At 41.7% G+C, this 16,212-nt stretch overlaps 1 protein-coding gene across 1 annotated transcript in view; it reads left to right on the top strand.

The window, feature by feature from the left end:
* Window positions 1-7,276, top strand: part of Pyroxd1 (pyridine nucleotide-disulfide oxidoreductase domain 1) — a 140,585-nt gene extending 133,309 nt beyond the window's left edge. Inside the window, exon 8 of the mRNA XM_071659568.1 lies at window positions 7,066-7,276. Coding sequence (XP_071515669.1) covers window positions 7,066-7,241 — 176 coding nt within the window. The 3' untranslated portion in view covers window positions 7,242-7,276. The remainder of the gene's footprint in view (window positions 1-7,065) is intronic.
* The last annotated feature ends 8,936 nt before the right edge of the window (window positions 7,277-16,212 follow it).

Here is a 16,212-nt window from a genome sequence, read left to right as displayed (position 1 = left end):
CCTGCCACACATGAAATGGCACCCCCCTCCCCTCGCACGTGTGTGAGGTATTGCTAGGAAAAGACAACAAAGGCGTCATTTGTTCACACTCAGTCTCTAGCTGTCATGTGTAATGCACCGAGACCACAGCTCCCTTTCCACATCTAGGCCCCAGAAAACTTTCCATGGTTTACCCCAGACACTTCACATGCCCTGGTTCAATCCATTGACAGCACATCAACCCCGGTATACCACAGTGTTCCAATTCACTCTATTCCTTGCACAACTTTTACCCTCCTGCATGATCAGGTCCCGATTGCCCAAAATCTTTTTCACTCCATCCTTCCACCGCCATTTGGTCTCCCAAGTCTCCTCGTTCCCTCCACCTCAGACACATTTATCTTTGTTAATCTTTCCTCGCTCATTCTCTCCATATGACCAGACCATTTCAATATGCCCTCTTCTGCTTTCTCAACCACACTTTTTATTACCACACATCTCTTACCTTTTCATTACTTACTCAATTAAACCACCTAACACCACGTAATGTCCTCAAACATCTTATTTCCAACACATCCACCCTCCTCCGCACAACCCTCGCAACCATATAACATTGTTGGAACCAATATTCCTTCAAACATATCCAGTTTTGCTTCCCGAGTTAATATTCTCGCCTTCCACATATTCTTCAATGCTCCCAGAACCTTTGCCCCTTCCCCACCCTGTGACTCGCTTCCACTTCCATGGTTCCATCCGCTGCTAAACCCACTGCCAGATATCTAAAACACTTCACTTCCTCCAGTTTTTCTCCATTCAAACTTACCTCGCAATTGACTTGTCCCTCAACCTTACTGTATCTTATAACCTTGCTCTTATTCACATTTACTCTCATCTTCCTTCTTTCACATACTTTATCAAACTCATCCACCAGTTTCTGCAGTTTCTCACATGAATCAGCCACCAGTGCTGTATCATTAGCAAACAACAGCTGACTCACTTCACAAGCCCTCTAATCCACAACAGACCGCATACTTGCTCCTCTCTCCAAAATTCTTGCATTCACCTCCCTAACAACCCCATCCATAAACAAATTAAACAACCATGGAGACATCACACACTCCTGCCGCAAAACCGACATTCACTGGGAACCAATCACTTTCCTCTCTTCCTACTTGTACACATGCCGTGCATCCTCGATAAAAACTTTTCACTGCCTCTAGCAACTTACCTCCCACACCATGTAGTCTTAATACCTTCCACAGAGCATCTCAATCGAGTATATCATATGCCTTCTCCAGATCCATAAATGTTACATATAAATCCATTTGTTTTTGTAAGTATTTCTTACATACATTCTTCAAAGCATACACCTGTCCACACATCCTCTACCACTTCTGAAACCATACTGCTCTTCCCCAATCTGATGCTCTGTACTTGCCTTCACCCTCTCAATCAATACCCTCCCATATAATTTCCCGGGAATACTCACCAAACATATACCTCAGTAATTTGAACACTTACCTGTATCCCCTTTGCCTTTGTGCAATGGCACTATGCATGCATTCTGCCAATCCTCAGGCACTTCACCATGAGCCATAAATACATTGAATGTCCTCACCAACCAATCAGCAACACAAGTCACCCTCTTATTTAATGAATTCCACCGCAATACCATCCAAACCCGCTGCCTTGCCGGCTTTCATCTTCCACAAAGCTTTCACTACCTCTTCTCTGTTTACCAAACCATTCTCCATGACCCTCTCACTTCGCACACCACCTCAATCAAAATACCCTATATCTGCCACTCTGTCATCGAACACATTCAACAAACCTTCAAAATACTTACTCCATCTCCTCACATCACCCCTTCACCGATGTTCCCATTTGTTCTCTTGTCTTATGCATTTTATTTACCTCCTTCCAAAACATCTTTTTATACTCCCTATAATCTAATGATACTCTCACCCCAACTCTCATTTGCCCTCTTTTTCACCTCTTGCACCTTTCTTTTGACCTTATGCCTCTTTCTTTTATACATCTCCCAGTTATTTGCATTATTTCCCAGCAAAAAAGTCCAAAAGCCTCTCTCTGCTCTTTCACTAATAATCTTCTTAATCGCACCACTCACTACCCTTTGTGATCTGCCCACCACCCACCTTTCTCATGCCACAAGCATCTATTGCACAAGCCATCACTGCTTCCCTAAATACATCCCATTCCTACACCACTCCACTTACATCCTTTGTTCTCACCTTTTTCCATTCTGCACTCAGACTCTCCTGGTGCTTCCTCATGCAAGTCTCCCTCCCAAGCTCACTTACTCTCACCACTATCTTCACCCCAACATTTTCTCTTCTTTTCTGAAAACCTCTACAAATCTTCACCTTTGCCTCCACAAGATAATGATCAGACATCCCTCCAGTTGCACCTCTCAGCACATCAACATTCAAAAGTCTCTCATTCACACGCTTATCAATTAACACGTAATCCAATAACACTCTCTGGCCATCTCTCCTACTTACATACGTATACTTATGTATATCTCTCTTTTTAAACCAGGTATTCCCAATCACCAGTCCTTTTTCAGCACATAAATCTACAAGCTCTTCACCATTTCCATTTACAACACTGAACACCCATGTACTCCAATTATTCCCTCAACTGCCACATTCAAATCACCCATCACTATAACCCGGTCTCCTGCATCAAAACTACTAACACACTCACTCAGCTGCTCCCAAAACACATGCCTTTCATGATCTTTCTTCTCATGCCCAGATGCATAGGCACCAATAATCATCCATCTCTCTCCATCCACTTTCAGTTTTACCCATATCAATCTAGAGTTTACTTTCTAACACTCTTATCACATACTCCCACAACTCCTGTTTCAGGAGTAGTGCTACTCCTTCCCTTGCTCTTGTCCTCTCACCAACCCTTGACTTTATTCCCAAAGCATTCCTAAACCACTCTTCCCCTTTATCCTTGAGCTTCGTTTCACTTGGAGCCAAAACTTTCCAGGTTCCTTTCCTCAAACATACTACCTATCTCTCCTTTTTTCTCATGTTGGTAACATCCACACACATTTAGACACCCCAGTCTGAGCCTTCGAGGAGGATGAGCACTCCCCACGTGACTCCTTCTTCTGTTTCCCCTTTTAGAAAGTTAAAATACGAGGAGGGGAGAGTTTCTAGACCCCCGCTTCCGTCCCCTTTAGTCGCCTTCTACGATACGTGGGAAGTATTCGTCCTCCCCATCCCTAGGGATAATGTACATGTGTATATATGTATATGTATGTATACGTTGAAATGCGTGTGTGGGCGTTTATGTATGTACATGTGTATGTGGGTGGATTGGGCCATTCTTTCGTATGTTTCCTTGCGCTACCTCACTAACACGGGAGATAGTGACAGAGTATAATAATATGTATTTGTAAAGGTTTTCAGAAAAGAAGAGAGATTGTTGGGCTGAAGAAAGTGGTTAAGAGTACGTGAGTTTGGAAAGGAGACTTGTGTGAAGAAGTACCAGGAGAGATTGAGTGGAGAATGGAAGAAGGTGAGAGCAAATGACGTAAGGGGAGAGGGGAAGGATGGCTTGTTCAAAAGATGACTGTGGCATGAGAAAGGTGGGAGGTGGGCTGATTAGAAAGGGTAGTGAGTGGTGGGATGAAGAAGATTGTTAGTGAAAGAAGAGAGAGAGGCATATGGATAATTTTTGCATGAAAATAGTGCAAATGACTGGGAGATGTATAAAAGAAAGAGGCAAGAGGTCAAGAGAAAGGCGCAAAGGTGAAAAAGAGGGCAAATGAAAGTTGGTGTGAGAGAGTATCGTTAAATTCTAGGGAGAATAAAAAGCTCTTTTGGAAGGAGGTAAATAAAGTGCATGAGACAATAGAACAAATGGGAACATCGGTGAAGGGGCTAATGGGGAGGTAAGGACAGTTAGTGGTGAAGTGAGGAGATGAAGTGAATATTCTGAATGTTTGTTGAATGTGTTTGATGATAGAGTGGCAGATATAGGGTGTTTTGGTTGAGGTGGTGTACGAAGTGGGAGGGTCAGGGAGAATGGTTTGGTAAACAGAGAAGAGGTAGTGAAAGCCAGCAAGGCAGTGGGTTTGGATGGCATTGTAGTGGAATTTATTAAAAAAAGGGGGTGACTGTGTTGTTGACTGATTGGTAAGGATATTAAGTGTATGTATGGTTCATGGTGAAGTGCCTGAGGATTGGCAGAATGCATGGATAGTGCCATTGTACAGAGGTAAAGGGGATAAAGATGAGTGTTCAAATTACAGAGGTGTAAGTTTGTTGAGTATTCCCAGGAAATTACATGGGAGGGTATTAATTGAGAGGGTAAAGGGATGTACAGAGCATCAGATTAGGGAAAAGCAGTGTGGTTTCAGAAGTGGTAGAGGATGTGTGGACAGGTGTTTGCTTTGAAGAATACATGTGAGAAATACTTAGAAAAACAGATGGATTTGTATGTGGCATGTATGGAACTGGAGAAGGAATATAATAGGGTTGTAATAGATGCTTTGTAGAATGTCTTCAGAATATGGTATGAGAGGTAAGCAGCTAGAAGCAGTAAGAAGCTTTGATCAAGAGTTTAAGGTATATGTATGAATTGGAAGAGAGCAGAGTGAAGGTTCTGAGTGAAGGTTGGTCTGCAGCGGGGGTGTATGATGTCACCATGTTTTTTTTTTATTTGTTATGAATAGGGTGGAGGGATGTTAATGCAAGAGTCTCGGAGATGTAGGTGAGTGTGCAGTCTGTGGGTGTTTAGAGGGCCTGGGAAGTGAGTCAGTTGTTTGCTGATGATACATCTCTGGTGGTTTCGAGTGAGAAACTGCATAAGTTGGTGATTGAGTTTGGAACAATGTATGAAAGAAAATTGAGAGTGAATTTAAATAAAGGTAAGTTATAGGTTTAGCAGGGCTAAGGGATAAGTTCTTTGGGATGTAAGATTGAATGGAGGAAGTGAAGTGATTTAGATATCTGGGATTGGACATGGCAGCAAATGGAACTATGAGAGCAGAGGTGAATCATAGATTTGGGGAGGGGGCGAAGGTTCTGGGAGTGATGAAGAATGTGTGGAAAGAGAAAATGTGTTTTGGTGAGGCAAAAATTGGTATGTTTGAAGAAATAGTAGTCCCAACAATATTATGGTTGTGAGGCATGGTCTGTAGGTAGGGATGTATTGGAAGTGAAATGCTTGATGACTATCAAGTAAGTATGAAAGAGTAAGAGAGATGTATAGTAATAAAAAGACTGTGGTTGAGAGAGCAGAAGAGGGTGTGTTGAAATGGTTTGGTCATCTGGAGAGAATGAGTGAGGAAAGATTGACCTACAGGATATATGTGTTAGAAGTGCAGGGAACAAGGAGAACTGGGAAACCAAATTGGAGATGGAAGGATGGAATGAAAAAGATTTTGAGCAATTGGGGCCTGAACATGCAGGAGGGTGAAAGGCATGCATGGATAAGAGTGAATTGGAACAATGTGGTATCCTGGGGTCTGAATCAGGGCATGTGAAACTTTGGGATAAACTATGGAAAGGTCTGTGGAGCCATACTTGTATTTCAGTTTTATAAGTTGGAACATAGGGAGCCATGCGAGAAGTTCTCAGTGTGCTTGAAGGCTCAGGTTGGGGTGTCTGAATGTAACGAGGATAAGGAGGAGGGAGAGATAAGCAGTGTTTGAGGAGAGGAACCTAAATATTTGTTTTAGATCTGAGTGGATCTAAGTGGAAGAAAAAGGGTGAAAAATGGTTTGGGAATCTCTTAGGAGTAAAACTAGGGATTAGTGTCAGGGCAAGACCTAGTAGTTGGTTGGCAGCCAGTGACCAAGGAGGTATATACCAGTACTACCTGCCTGAGTACTGGGAGAGTTAATGATGGCTGCATAGTGAGCCAGTACTTTAGTGATTGTCAAGTTGCATTCCTCTGACTCGGTTAGATGTCTTTTCTTTCTATCTCATCCACATGTGGACTACTGGCATTCTGTCCACAGATGAACAATCTCCCTGTCATAGATAACACTTGACATCACTTAGCTCATTCTTCACAGCTCTAGAATTTCCTGCAGTGAGCACCATGTGCAACCGTTTTTTGTTAAGTAATAACATTTAGGCAGGAGCATTAGGTAGTAGTCAGCAGGAACATAATAGTTGGTAGAAGTAATTGGTAGAAACATTAAGTAGGGGCCTCTCTAAACACTGTGCTAGAGTTGTCTATTAAGGTTGGGCACTAAAGGCTAAGAAGCAGCACTAAAATTTACTTGTTACTGAGACTTTTCTGCCATGGACTTAAGGGAGTTTCAGGTGGGACCAGGCATCAGAGATATAGAGACCAGAGGAAGGGATAGCACTTCTACTGAAGGAGGGGTTAAGGGAATTACTGGATTAGTGTAAGGAAGCGAGCCCTCGACTGCTGTGTGTAAAACTGAAGTGGGTAATGAGAGGTGGGGGATTATTAGTGCTTATGCACTTGGAACTTAGAGGAATAAGGATGAAAGGAAAACGTTCTGGGAGGAGCTGACTCACGTTAGCAATTTTGATGCAAAGGATTGAGTACTAGAGATGGGTGATTTGAATGCGACAGTTGGTAGTGTCAGTTGATGGTATAACTGGGGGCTAAGGGATATCCAGGGTTGTGAATAAAAATGGTAAACAGCTTATGGAGTTGTATGCTGAAAACAGACTGGTGATTGGAATATGTGGTTTAAAAAGGACAGCATATGTAGATGAGGTGGTTAGATGGTGGGCAGGCAAAATTGAATCATGCAAATATTCAGTTAATCAGAAAATTTACTTCATTGGATAGGGTTCAGTCCCGCTTGGTCTAGATGACTGAAGTAGACTGTACTTGTTAGGTAACATGCTCTGAACACTATTTAGTTGTAAGTTTGAACCTGTTTTGGTTGTTGAGAGTGTAAAGTGTTACCACTTTTTTTTTTTCCCCAAGGGTCACTCAGTTTTTCCTATTCAAAAATATTTTGGGGTTAGTTTTTCAAACAGGAAGCATATCTTTTAATGTTTAATGTAAATATTTACTTGAGGTTGTGATTTTGAGATTTAACATACTGTTTTTCAGGAATGGAATACATAAAATGTGTGATGGTGGATGGCCGAATGCAGGGAGCAGTACTGATAGGAGAAACAGACTTAGAGGAGACCTTTGAGAACCTTATTCTCAACCAAATGGATCTCTCAGAGTTTGGTGATGACCTCCTGAACCCAGATGTTGACATTGAAGACTATTTTGACTAAAAATGATTGAGAATATGAAATAAAAAAGTATATTTCATGTCCTTTAATTATATCCAGATTGTTAATTCAAAATTTTCATGAAATGCTTAAAGACAATTGATTCAAGGTTGGCAGTTCAATCATTCCATTTTTTGTGTCTACTATATACAAAAGGTGTGTCCAGTAGATACAAAGTAGTGTGTCCAGTACTTACAAAGATAGGTGCTTAGATATTACTATATACAAAAGGTGTGTCCAGTAGTTACAAAGTAGTGTGTCCAGTACTTACAAAGATAGGTGCTTAGATATAACTTACAGTAAGTCAGCTTTGTTACATTGTTGATTAGAAAGATAAACATTTCTTATCTGCTGTTTCTGTATAGGAGACACTTTCAAAACTCAAGTACTTACAGGTTGTATTTGCAGCTATTCAGATTTATGTTATTGGTTATGATAACTACAAGCTGACTCAAGCTGACAAGAATGTGGTTGCTTCTGATGGCAGTAGGCTTAATGGGTTAGCTTCAGGATACAGTGTATATTTTATAGATTGTCTGGCCTTCACTAGTGAACTGTATCCTTTTTCAGAACTAGTACAGTGTTTTTAATCAAATACATATTTAGAGTCATATCTTCAAAAACTCTCACATGATCATATAAATGTTGTTTAGTGTTAATTTATGACACAGGTTAATACCTCTTGCAACTTGAGTAGCTTAAAATTTTGTTTTATCATAAAAATATTTCCCAAGTAAACCAATCCAAAGTTATCTTTTGAATATATTGGCATATGTTAAAATGTCCTGGGATTATCTTAGGATGCAAGTAAGTATTCATGGGTAGTGAAAGTTAGTGCAGACACAAATTAAGATGTGTACTTCATTTTAAAAGATACAAAGTTAAAAATTTTCAAAGTCTGTAATTGGCAAAAGGGGCATTATTGAGTAACAGAACAAGCAAAATAGATATTGTGAAATTTACACATATTTTTTGGCTATTTGTCATGAAGCTAGCACTGCCATCTCAGATCTAAAAGGAGCTCATTGAGTTCACTTACCAGCCCTGTTATGGCTGGCCTCTTCAAGTAATCTATTGTTAATTTTTTTTTTTTTTTTTTTTTTTTTATACTTTGTCGCTGTCTCCCGCGTTTGCGAGGTAGCGCAAGGAAACAGACGAAAGAAATGGCCCAACCCCCCCCCCATACACATGTATATACATACGTCCACACACGCAAATATACATACCTACACAGCTTTCCCATGGTTTACCCCAGACGCTTCACATGCCTTGATTCAATCCACTGACAGCACGTCAACCCCGGTATACCACATCGCTCCAATTCACTCTATTCCTTGCCCTCCTTTCACCCTCCTGCATGTTCAGGCCCCGATCACACAAAATCTTTTTCACTCCATCTTTCCACCTCCAATTTGGTCTCCCTCTTCTCCTCGTTCCCTCCACCTCCGACACATATATCCTCTTGGTCAATCTTTCCTCACTCATTCTCTCCATGTGCCCAAACCACTTCAAAACACCCTCTTCTGCTATCTCAACCACGCTCTTTTTATTTCCACACATCTCTCTTACCCTTACGTTACTCACTCGATCAAACCACCTCACACCACACATTGTCCTCAAACATCTCATTTCCAGCACATCCATCCTCCTGCGCACAACTCTATCCATAGCCCACGCCTCGCAACCATACAACATTGTTGGAACCACTATTCCTTCAAACATACCCATTTTTGCTTTCCGAGATAATGTTCTCGACTTCCACACATTCTTCAAGGCCCCCAGAATTTTCGCCCCCTCCCCCACCCTATGATCCACTTCCGATTCCATGGTTCCATCCGCTGCCAGATCCACTCCCAGATATCTAAAACACTTCACTTCCTCCAGTTTTTCTCCATTCAAACTCACCTCCCAATTGACTTGACCCTCAACCCTACTGTACCTAATAACCTTGCTCTTATTCACATTTACTCTTAACTTTCTTCTTCCACACACTTTACCAAACTCAGTCACCAGCTTCTGCAGTTTCTCACATGAATCAGCCACCAGCACTGTATCATCAGCGAACAACAACTGACTCACTTCCCAAGCTCTCTCATCCCCAACAGACTTCATACTTGCCCCTCTTTCCAAAACTCTTGCATTTACCTCCCTAACAACCCCATCCATAAACAAATTAAACAACCATGGAGACATCACACACCCCTGCCGCAAACCTACATTCACTGAGAACCAATCACTTTCCTCTCTTCCTACACGTACACATGCCTTACATCCTCGATAAAAACTTTTCACTGCTTCTAACAACTTTCCTCCCACACCATATATTCTTAATACCTTCCACAGAGCATCTCTGTCAACTCTATCATATGCCTTCTCCAGATCCATAAATGCTACATACAAATCCATTTGCTTTTCTAAGTATTTCTCACATACATTCTTCAAAGCAAACACCTGATCCACACATCCTCTACCACTTCTGAAACCACACTGCTCTTCCCCAATCTGATGCTCTGTATATGCCTTCACCCTCTCAATCAATACCCTCCCATATAATTTACCAGGAATACTCAACAAACTTATACCTCTGTCATTTGAGCACTCACTCTTATCCCCTTTGCCTCTGTACAATGGCACTATGCACGCATTCCGCCAATCCTCAGGCATCTCACCATGAGTCATACATACATTAAATAACCTTACCAACCAGTCAACAATACAGTCACCCCCTTTTTTAATAAATTCCACTGCAATACCATCCAAACCTGCTGCCTTGCCGGCTTTCATCTTCCGCAAAGCTTTCACTACCTCTTCTCTGTTTACCAAATCATTTTCCCTAACCCTCTCACTTTGCACACCACCTCGACCAAAACACCCTATATCTGCCACTCTATCATCAAACACATTCAACAAACCTTCAAAATACTCACTCCATCTCCTTCTCACATCACCACTACTTGTTATCACCTCCCCATTTGCGCCCTTCACTGAAGTTCCCATTTGCTCCCTTGTCTTACGCACTTTATTTACCTCCTTCCAGAACATCTTTTTATTCTCCCTAAAATTTAATGATACTCTCTCACCCCAACTCTCATTTGCCCTCTTTTTCACCTCTTGCACCTTTCTCTTGACCTCCTGTCTCTTTCTTTTATACATCTCCCACTCCATTGCATTTTTTCCCTGCAAAAATCGTCCAAATGCCTCTCTCTTCTCTTTCACTAATACTCTTACTTCTTCATCCCACCACTCACTACCCTTTCTAATCAACCCACCTCCCACTCTTCTCATGCCACAAGCATCTTTTGCGCAATCCATCACTGATTCCCTAAATACCTCCCATTCCTCCCCCACTCCCCTTGCTTCCATTGTTCTCACCTTTTTCCATTCTGTACTCAGTCTCTCCTGGTACTTCCTCACACAGGTCTCCATCTCAAGCTCACTTACTCTCGCCACCCTCTTCACCCCAACATTCACTCTTCTTTTCTGAAAACCCATACAAATCTTCACCTTAGCCTCCACAAGATAATGATCAGACATCCCTCCAGTTGCACCTCTCAGCACATTAACATCCAAAAGTCTCTCTTTCGCACGCCTGTCAATTAACACGTAATCCAATAACGCTCTCTGGCCATCTCTCCTACTTACATAAGTATACTTATGTATATCTCGCTTTTTAAACCAGGTATTCCCAATCATCAGTCCTTTTTCAGCACATAAATCTACAAGCTCTTCACCATTTCCATTTACAACACTGAACACCCCATGTATACCAATTATTCCCTCAACTGCCACATTACTCACCTTTGCATTCAAATCACCCATCACTATAACCCGGTCTCGTGCATCAAAACCACTAACACACTCATTCAGCTGCTCCCAAAACACTTGCCTCTCTTGATCTTTCTTCTCATGCCCAGGTGCATATGCACCAATAATCACCCACCTCTCTCCATCAACTTTCAGTTTTACCCATATTAATCGAGAATTTACTTTCTTACACTATCACATACTCCCACAACTCCTGTTTCAGGAGTATTGCTACTCCTTCCCTCGCTCTTGTCCTCTCACTAACCCCTGACTTTACTCCCCAGACATTCCCAAACCACTCTTCCCCTTTACCCTTGAGCTTCGTTTCACTCAGAGTCAAAACATCCAGGTTCCTTTCCTCAAACATACTACCTATCTCTCCTTTTTTCACATCTTGGTTACATCCACACACATTTAGGCACCCCACTCTGAGCCTTCGAGGAGGATGAGCACTCCCCGCGTGACTCCTTCTTCTGTTTCCCATTTTAGAAAGTTAATACAAGGAGGGGAGGATTTCTGGCCCCCCGCTCCCGTCCCCTCTAGTCGCTTTCTACGACACGCGAGGAATACGTGGGAAGTATTCTTTCACCCCTATCCCCAGGGATAATATACATATATATATACATATACACATACACACACATACACATACATACGCACATATACACACACACACACATACATATATATACATATATGTTAATATGTCTTTATATTCTGTAACAAATGGTTTATGCTTATCCTTCAAGTGGACTAAGATGACTCTTATTACTCAATATGTGGAATAATGTGCTTTATCATTGACTAACCTGTTAAATACTTAGTTTTCTATCAGCATGAGCCTTTGAGGAAAAATTCCTCTCTTTGCTCCTTGCTCTGTTTCTTCTTTTGGAAAGGTCTACAGGAACGGAGGATTTTCAGCTGCCTGCTCCCGCCTTGCTTAGTCGCTTTCTACAACATGCGGAGAATGTGTGGGCAGTATGCTTTCTACTCTATCCCCAGGATATAGAATGGCAAAAAGGTGAGAGCAAATGATGAGAATGGAGTAGGTGAGAAATGGGATGTTTTTAAGGAAGCAGTGATGGCATGTGCAAAAGACGCATGTGGCACGAGAAAGGTGGGAGGTGGGCAGATTAGAAAGGGTAGTGAGTTGTGGGATGAAGAAGTAAAGTTGTTAGTGAAAGAGAAAAGAGAGGAGTTTGGATGATACTTACAAGGGAGGAGTGCCAGTGACTGTAAGATGTATAGAAAAAAGTGGCAGGAGGACAAGAGGAAGGTGCTAGGGTTGAAAAAGACAGCAAATGAGAATTGGAGTGAGAGAGTATCATTAAATTTTAGGGAGAATAAAAAGATATTTTGGAAGCGGGAACATTGGTGAAGGGAGCAAGAGGGGAAGTGATAACAGATAGTGATGAAGCTTTGTTGAATGTGTTTGATAATAGAGTGACAGATGTAGGGTATTTTGGTTGGGGTGGTGTGCAATGCAAGAGGGTCAGGGAGAATGGTTTGGTTAAGAGAGAAGAGGTGGTGAAAGCCTTGCAGAAGATGAAATCCAGCAAGGCGGCATGTTTGGATTGTATTGCAGTTGAATTAATTAAGAAAGGGGGTGACTGTGTTGTTGATTGGTTAGTAAGGATATTCAATGTATGTATGCATCAGGGTGAAGTGCCTGAGTATTGGCAGAAAGCATGTATAGTGCCATTGCATTTGTATTTGGATTTGTATGTGTCATTTGTATTTGTCATGTGTCATTGGATTTGTATGTGTCATTTATGGCTCTGGAGAAGGCATATGAGAGGGCTGATAGAGATGCTTTGTGGAAGGTCTTAAGAATATATGGTGTGGAAGGTAAGCAGAGAAGTTTTTATCGGATGTAAAGCGTGTGTACGAGCATGAAGAGAGGAGAGTGATTGCTTCACAGTGAAGGTCAGTCTGTGGCAGGGGTTTGTTATGTCACCATGGTTGTTTAATTTGATTATGAAAGGGTTGACGAGGGAGGTAAATGCAAGAGTTTTGGAGAGAGGGGCGAGTATGCAGTCTGTTGGGGATGAGAGGGCCTGGGAACTGTGTCATTTGTTTGCTGACAAATAAGCACCGGTGGCTGATTCAAGTGAGAAACTGCAGAAGTTGGTGACCGAGTTTGGTTGAGTATGTGAAAGTAGAAAGTTGAGAGTAACTGTGAATAAAAGCTGGGTTGAGGGGCAAGTTAGTTGGGATGTAAGTTTGAGTGAAGAAAAACTGGAGGAAGTGAAGTGTTTTAGATATAAGGGAGTGGGCTTTGTGGTGACTGGAACCATGGAAGAGGAAGTGAGTCAAGGTGAGGGTGAAAGTTCTGGGAGCAATGAAGAATGTGTGAAGAGAGTAGTTCCAGCAATACTGTATGGTTGAGAGGCATGAGCTATAGACAGGGTTGTGCATAGGAGGGTGGATGTTTCAGAAATGAAATGTTTGAGGACAATGTGGTGTGAGGTGGTTTGATCGAACAAGTAATGAAAGGGTAAGAGAGGATTGTGGTAATAAAAACTGTGGTCAAGAGGGTGTTGAAATGGTTTAGACATATGGAGAGAATGAGTGAGAAAAGGTTAACAAAGAGGATACATGTGTCAGAAGTGGATGGAACAAGAAAGTGGGAGACCAAATTGGAGGTGGAAGGATGGAGTGAAAAAGATTTTGAGCAAGCAGGGCATAAACATACAGGAGGATGAAAGGCGTGCACGGAATAGAGTAAATTGGAATATTGTGGTATGCTTAGGTTGATGTGTTGGCACATCAATGGACTGAACCAGGGCATGTGAAATGTTTGGGGTAAACCATGGTAAGGTCTGTGAGGCGTGGATGTGGCTAGGGGGCTGCGAATATGGGATTAAGGGAAAGCATAGTCCTCCCACCCATGACCTATGCAGATGTAACTTGGACATGGTATGAGTCACAGAGGTAAAGAATCTAGGCTGTGGAAATGAGCAAATTGAGAGGAGCATGTGGTATGACTAGATGGAATAAAGAGAGGAATGTAGGGGATGTATGAGATATGGTATGGCAAAGAATGCAAAGGGAGTGGTTGAGTTGGTGAAACAAAATTTGAGGTGTTTTGGGTGTGTGGAAAGAATGCAAGAATGGGAGTTTTAAAGGAAAGTGTAAGGTAGCACAATGGAAGGGGTTGGTGTGAGAGAAAGACAACCTATGACAGGGAAATAAAATGGAAGAATACTGGTGGGGGAGAAATGGTGGAAGAATGCATAGAATGATGTAAGCAAAGGAGGCATGTAAGGACAGGTAAAGGGAGACTTTCACTGAGGCCACCCCCTTGATGGGAGTTCCTGGAGAGAATGGGTGCCAGAGATATGGATGGATAAAATAGAGGGCTGTGCTTTCATTAGTGCATTGCACATGACAGCAAGAAAATGGATGCAAGCAAATGCTGCCTTTCTTTATGCTACCTCACTAATGTGGGAAATGATGATGAATATAGCTGGTAGTAGTAGTTGGTAGAAACATTAAGTAGGAGCTCCTGGAAATACCGTGCTAGAGTTGCCTTTTGCCAGTAGTCTGTTAATGGTGAGGTACTGAAGGCAAATAAGTGGCACTGGAGTTCACCAGTTGTGTCCTTCAGCATCAAGGATTCCAGCCCTCTACCATTTGTGTGGAAGCTGGTTACACTATTGGGCTATGCTGCCCATAATAGTGGGATGAGTATTCAGTTACTAATAACTGAATACCTTTCGTCTCACGTCTATGAGTAACAGGGTATTAATCAATCATTTTCTGTAAGGCTCACATTAACTAATAGCCTGCAATTTTAACAAATTAACGGTCACAAGTGAAGGTATATGAACATGAATGTAGTGCATTGAGCTAGTACTCTCCTGGAACACATAATACCCTCCAACAGAAAGAATTTGTAACCCCTACCAATTGACTGGGTGCTGAGTATGCTAACCACTATCTGATGCTGCCTATAATTGAGAAATGACTATTTGACCACTAGTAATTGAATACCCTTTGTCTCATATCCTTGAGCAACAGGGTCTCTGTCATTTCCCATTAAGATAACATTTACTAGTTACCAGCAGTTTTACTATGCTTACTATCACACGTGGAGGTATATGAACATGATTATAGTGTAGTGAGTATGTAATAGAACACCATAATGCCCTCCAACACACATGGATTCAAACCTCCTACCATTTGTGTGGGAGCTGGATACATAACCACTTGGCTATGCTGCCCTAATAGAGAAATGACTAATTGCTCATTTCATCAGGCTCTAACCAGTAACCAACAGTTTTACCAAACTTAATGTCATGTGGAAGTATATGAACATGAATATACTGTAGTGAGCTTACACTTTCACAGAACACACAATGCCCTCCAAGAGCAAGGATTCAAACCCCTTACCATTTGTGTGGGAGCTATTACTCTAAGATATAGGCTATGTTGCCCATAATAGAGAAACAGCAGTTCATTTAATAGTAATACAATACCCTTAGTCTCATTGTCTATGAGCACTGGGGTACTGATCAGTCAAATACCTTAGGGATAGAACAAAATTATTTCATCTTCATGATTAGCTAAAAACTTTGAAAACTTAAGCCAAAATGAGTAATCAAATATCTCTGTGATGCCCCACATTTCAAGAGGAGGAAACATTTACTACTCACCTGGGTATTGGATGGGTTAGTGATGGCTGTGTAATGAATCAGCACATCAGTGGTTGTCACACTGCACTCCTCTGACCAAGTGTTTTCTTTCTACCTCACCTACATGTGGACTGTTGGCATTGTGTCCACAAACATACAATCTCTCTGTCATATGTAACACTTGTAAACACTTAACTTGCACAGCTCATTCTTTGTAATTTGAAGTTATCCTGTGGTGAGTGCTAGCATTAGATAGTAGTAGTAGTAGGTAGGAAAATTAGGCTGGAGCATTTGGTAGGAGTAATAGAGGTTGAAACATAAGCACATTAGGTAGAAGTATTTGGTGGGAGCCTCTGAAAACACTAGAGTGGTCTGTTAAGCACGAGACACTAAGTGCTAAAAAACAGCACTGGAGTTCACCAGTTATGGAGACTACTTTGCTATGGCCACCCAATAGATGGATTCCTGAAGGGAACAGGTGTCAGATAGATAGAACATTTACAATACAACAAAAAAATTGTCAACTTTAGAAT

The sequence above is a fragment of the Panulirus ornatus genome, chromosome 68, assembly GCF_036320965.1.
Source record: "Panulirus ornatus isolate Po-2019 chromosome 68, ASM3632096v1, whole genome shotgun sequence".
Taxonomy (NCBI): domain Eukaryota; kingdom Metazoa; phylum Arthropoda; class Malacostraca; order Decapoda; family Palinuridae; genus Panulirus; species Panulirus ornatus.
This window is presented reverse-complemented; position numbering and strand designations above follow the sequence as displayed.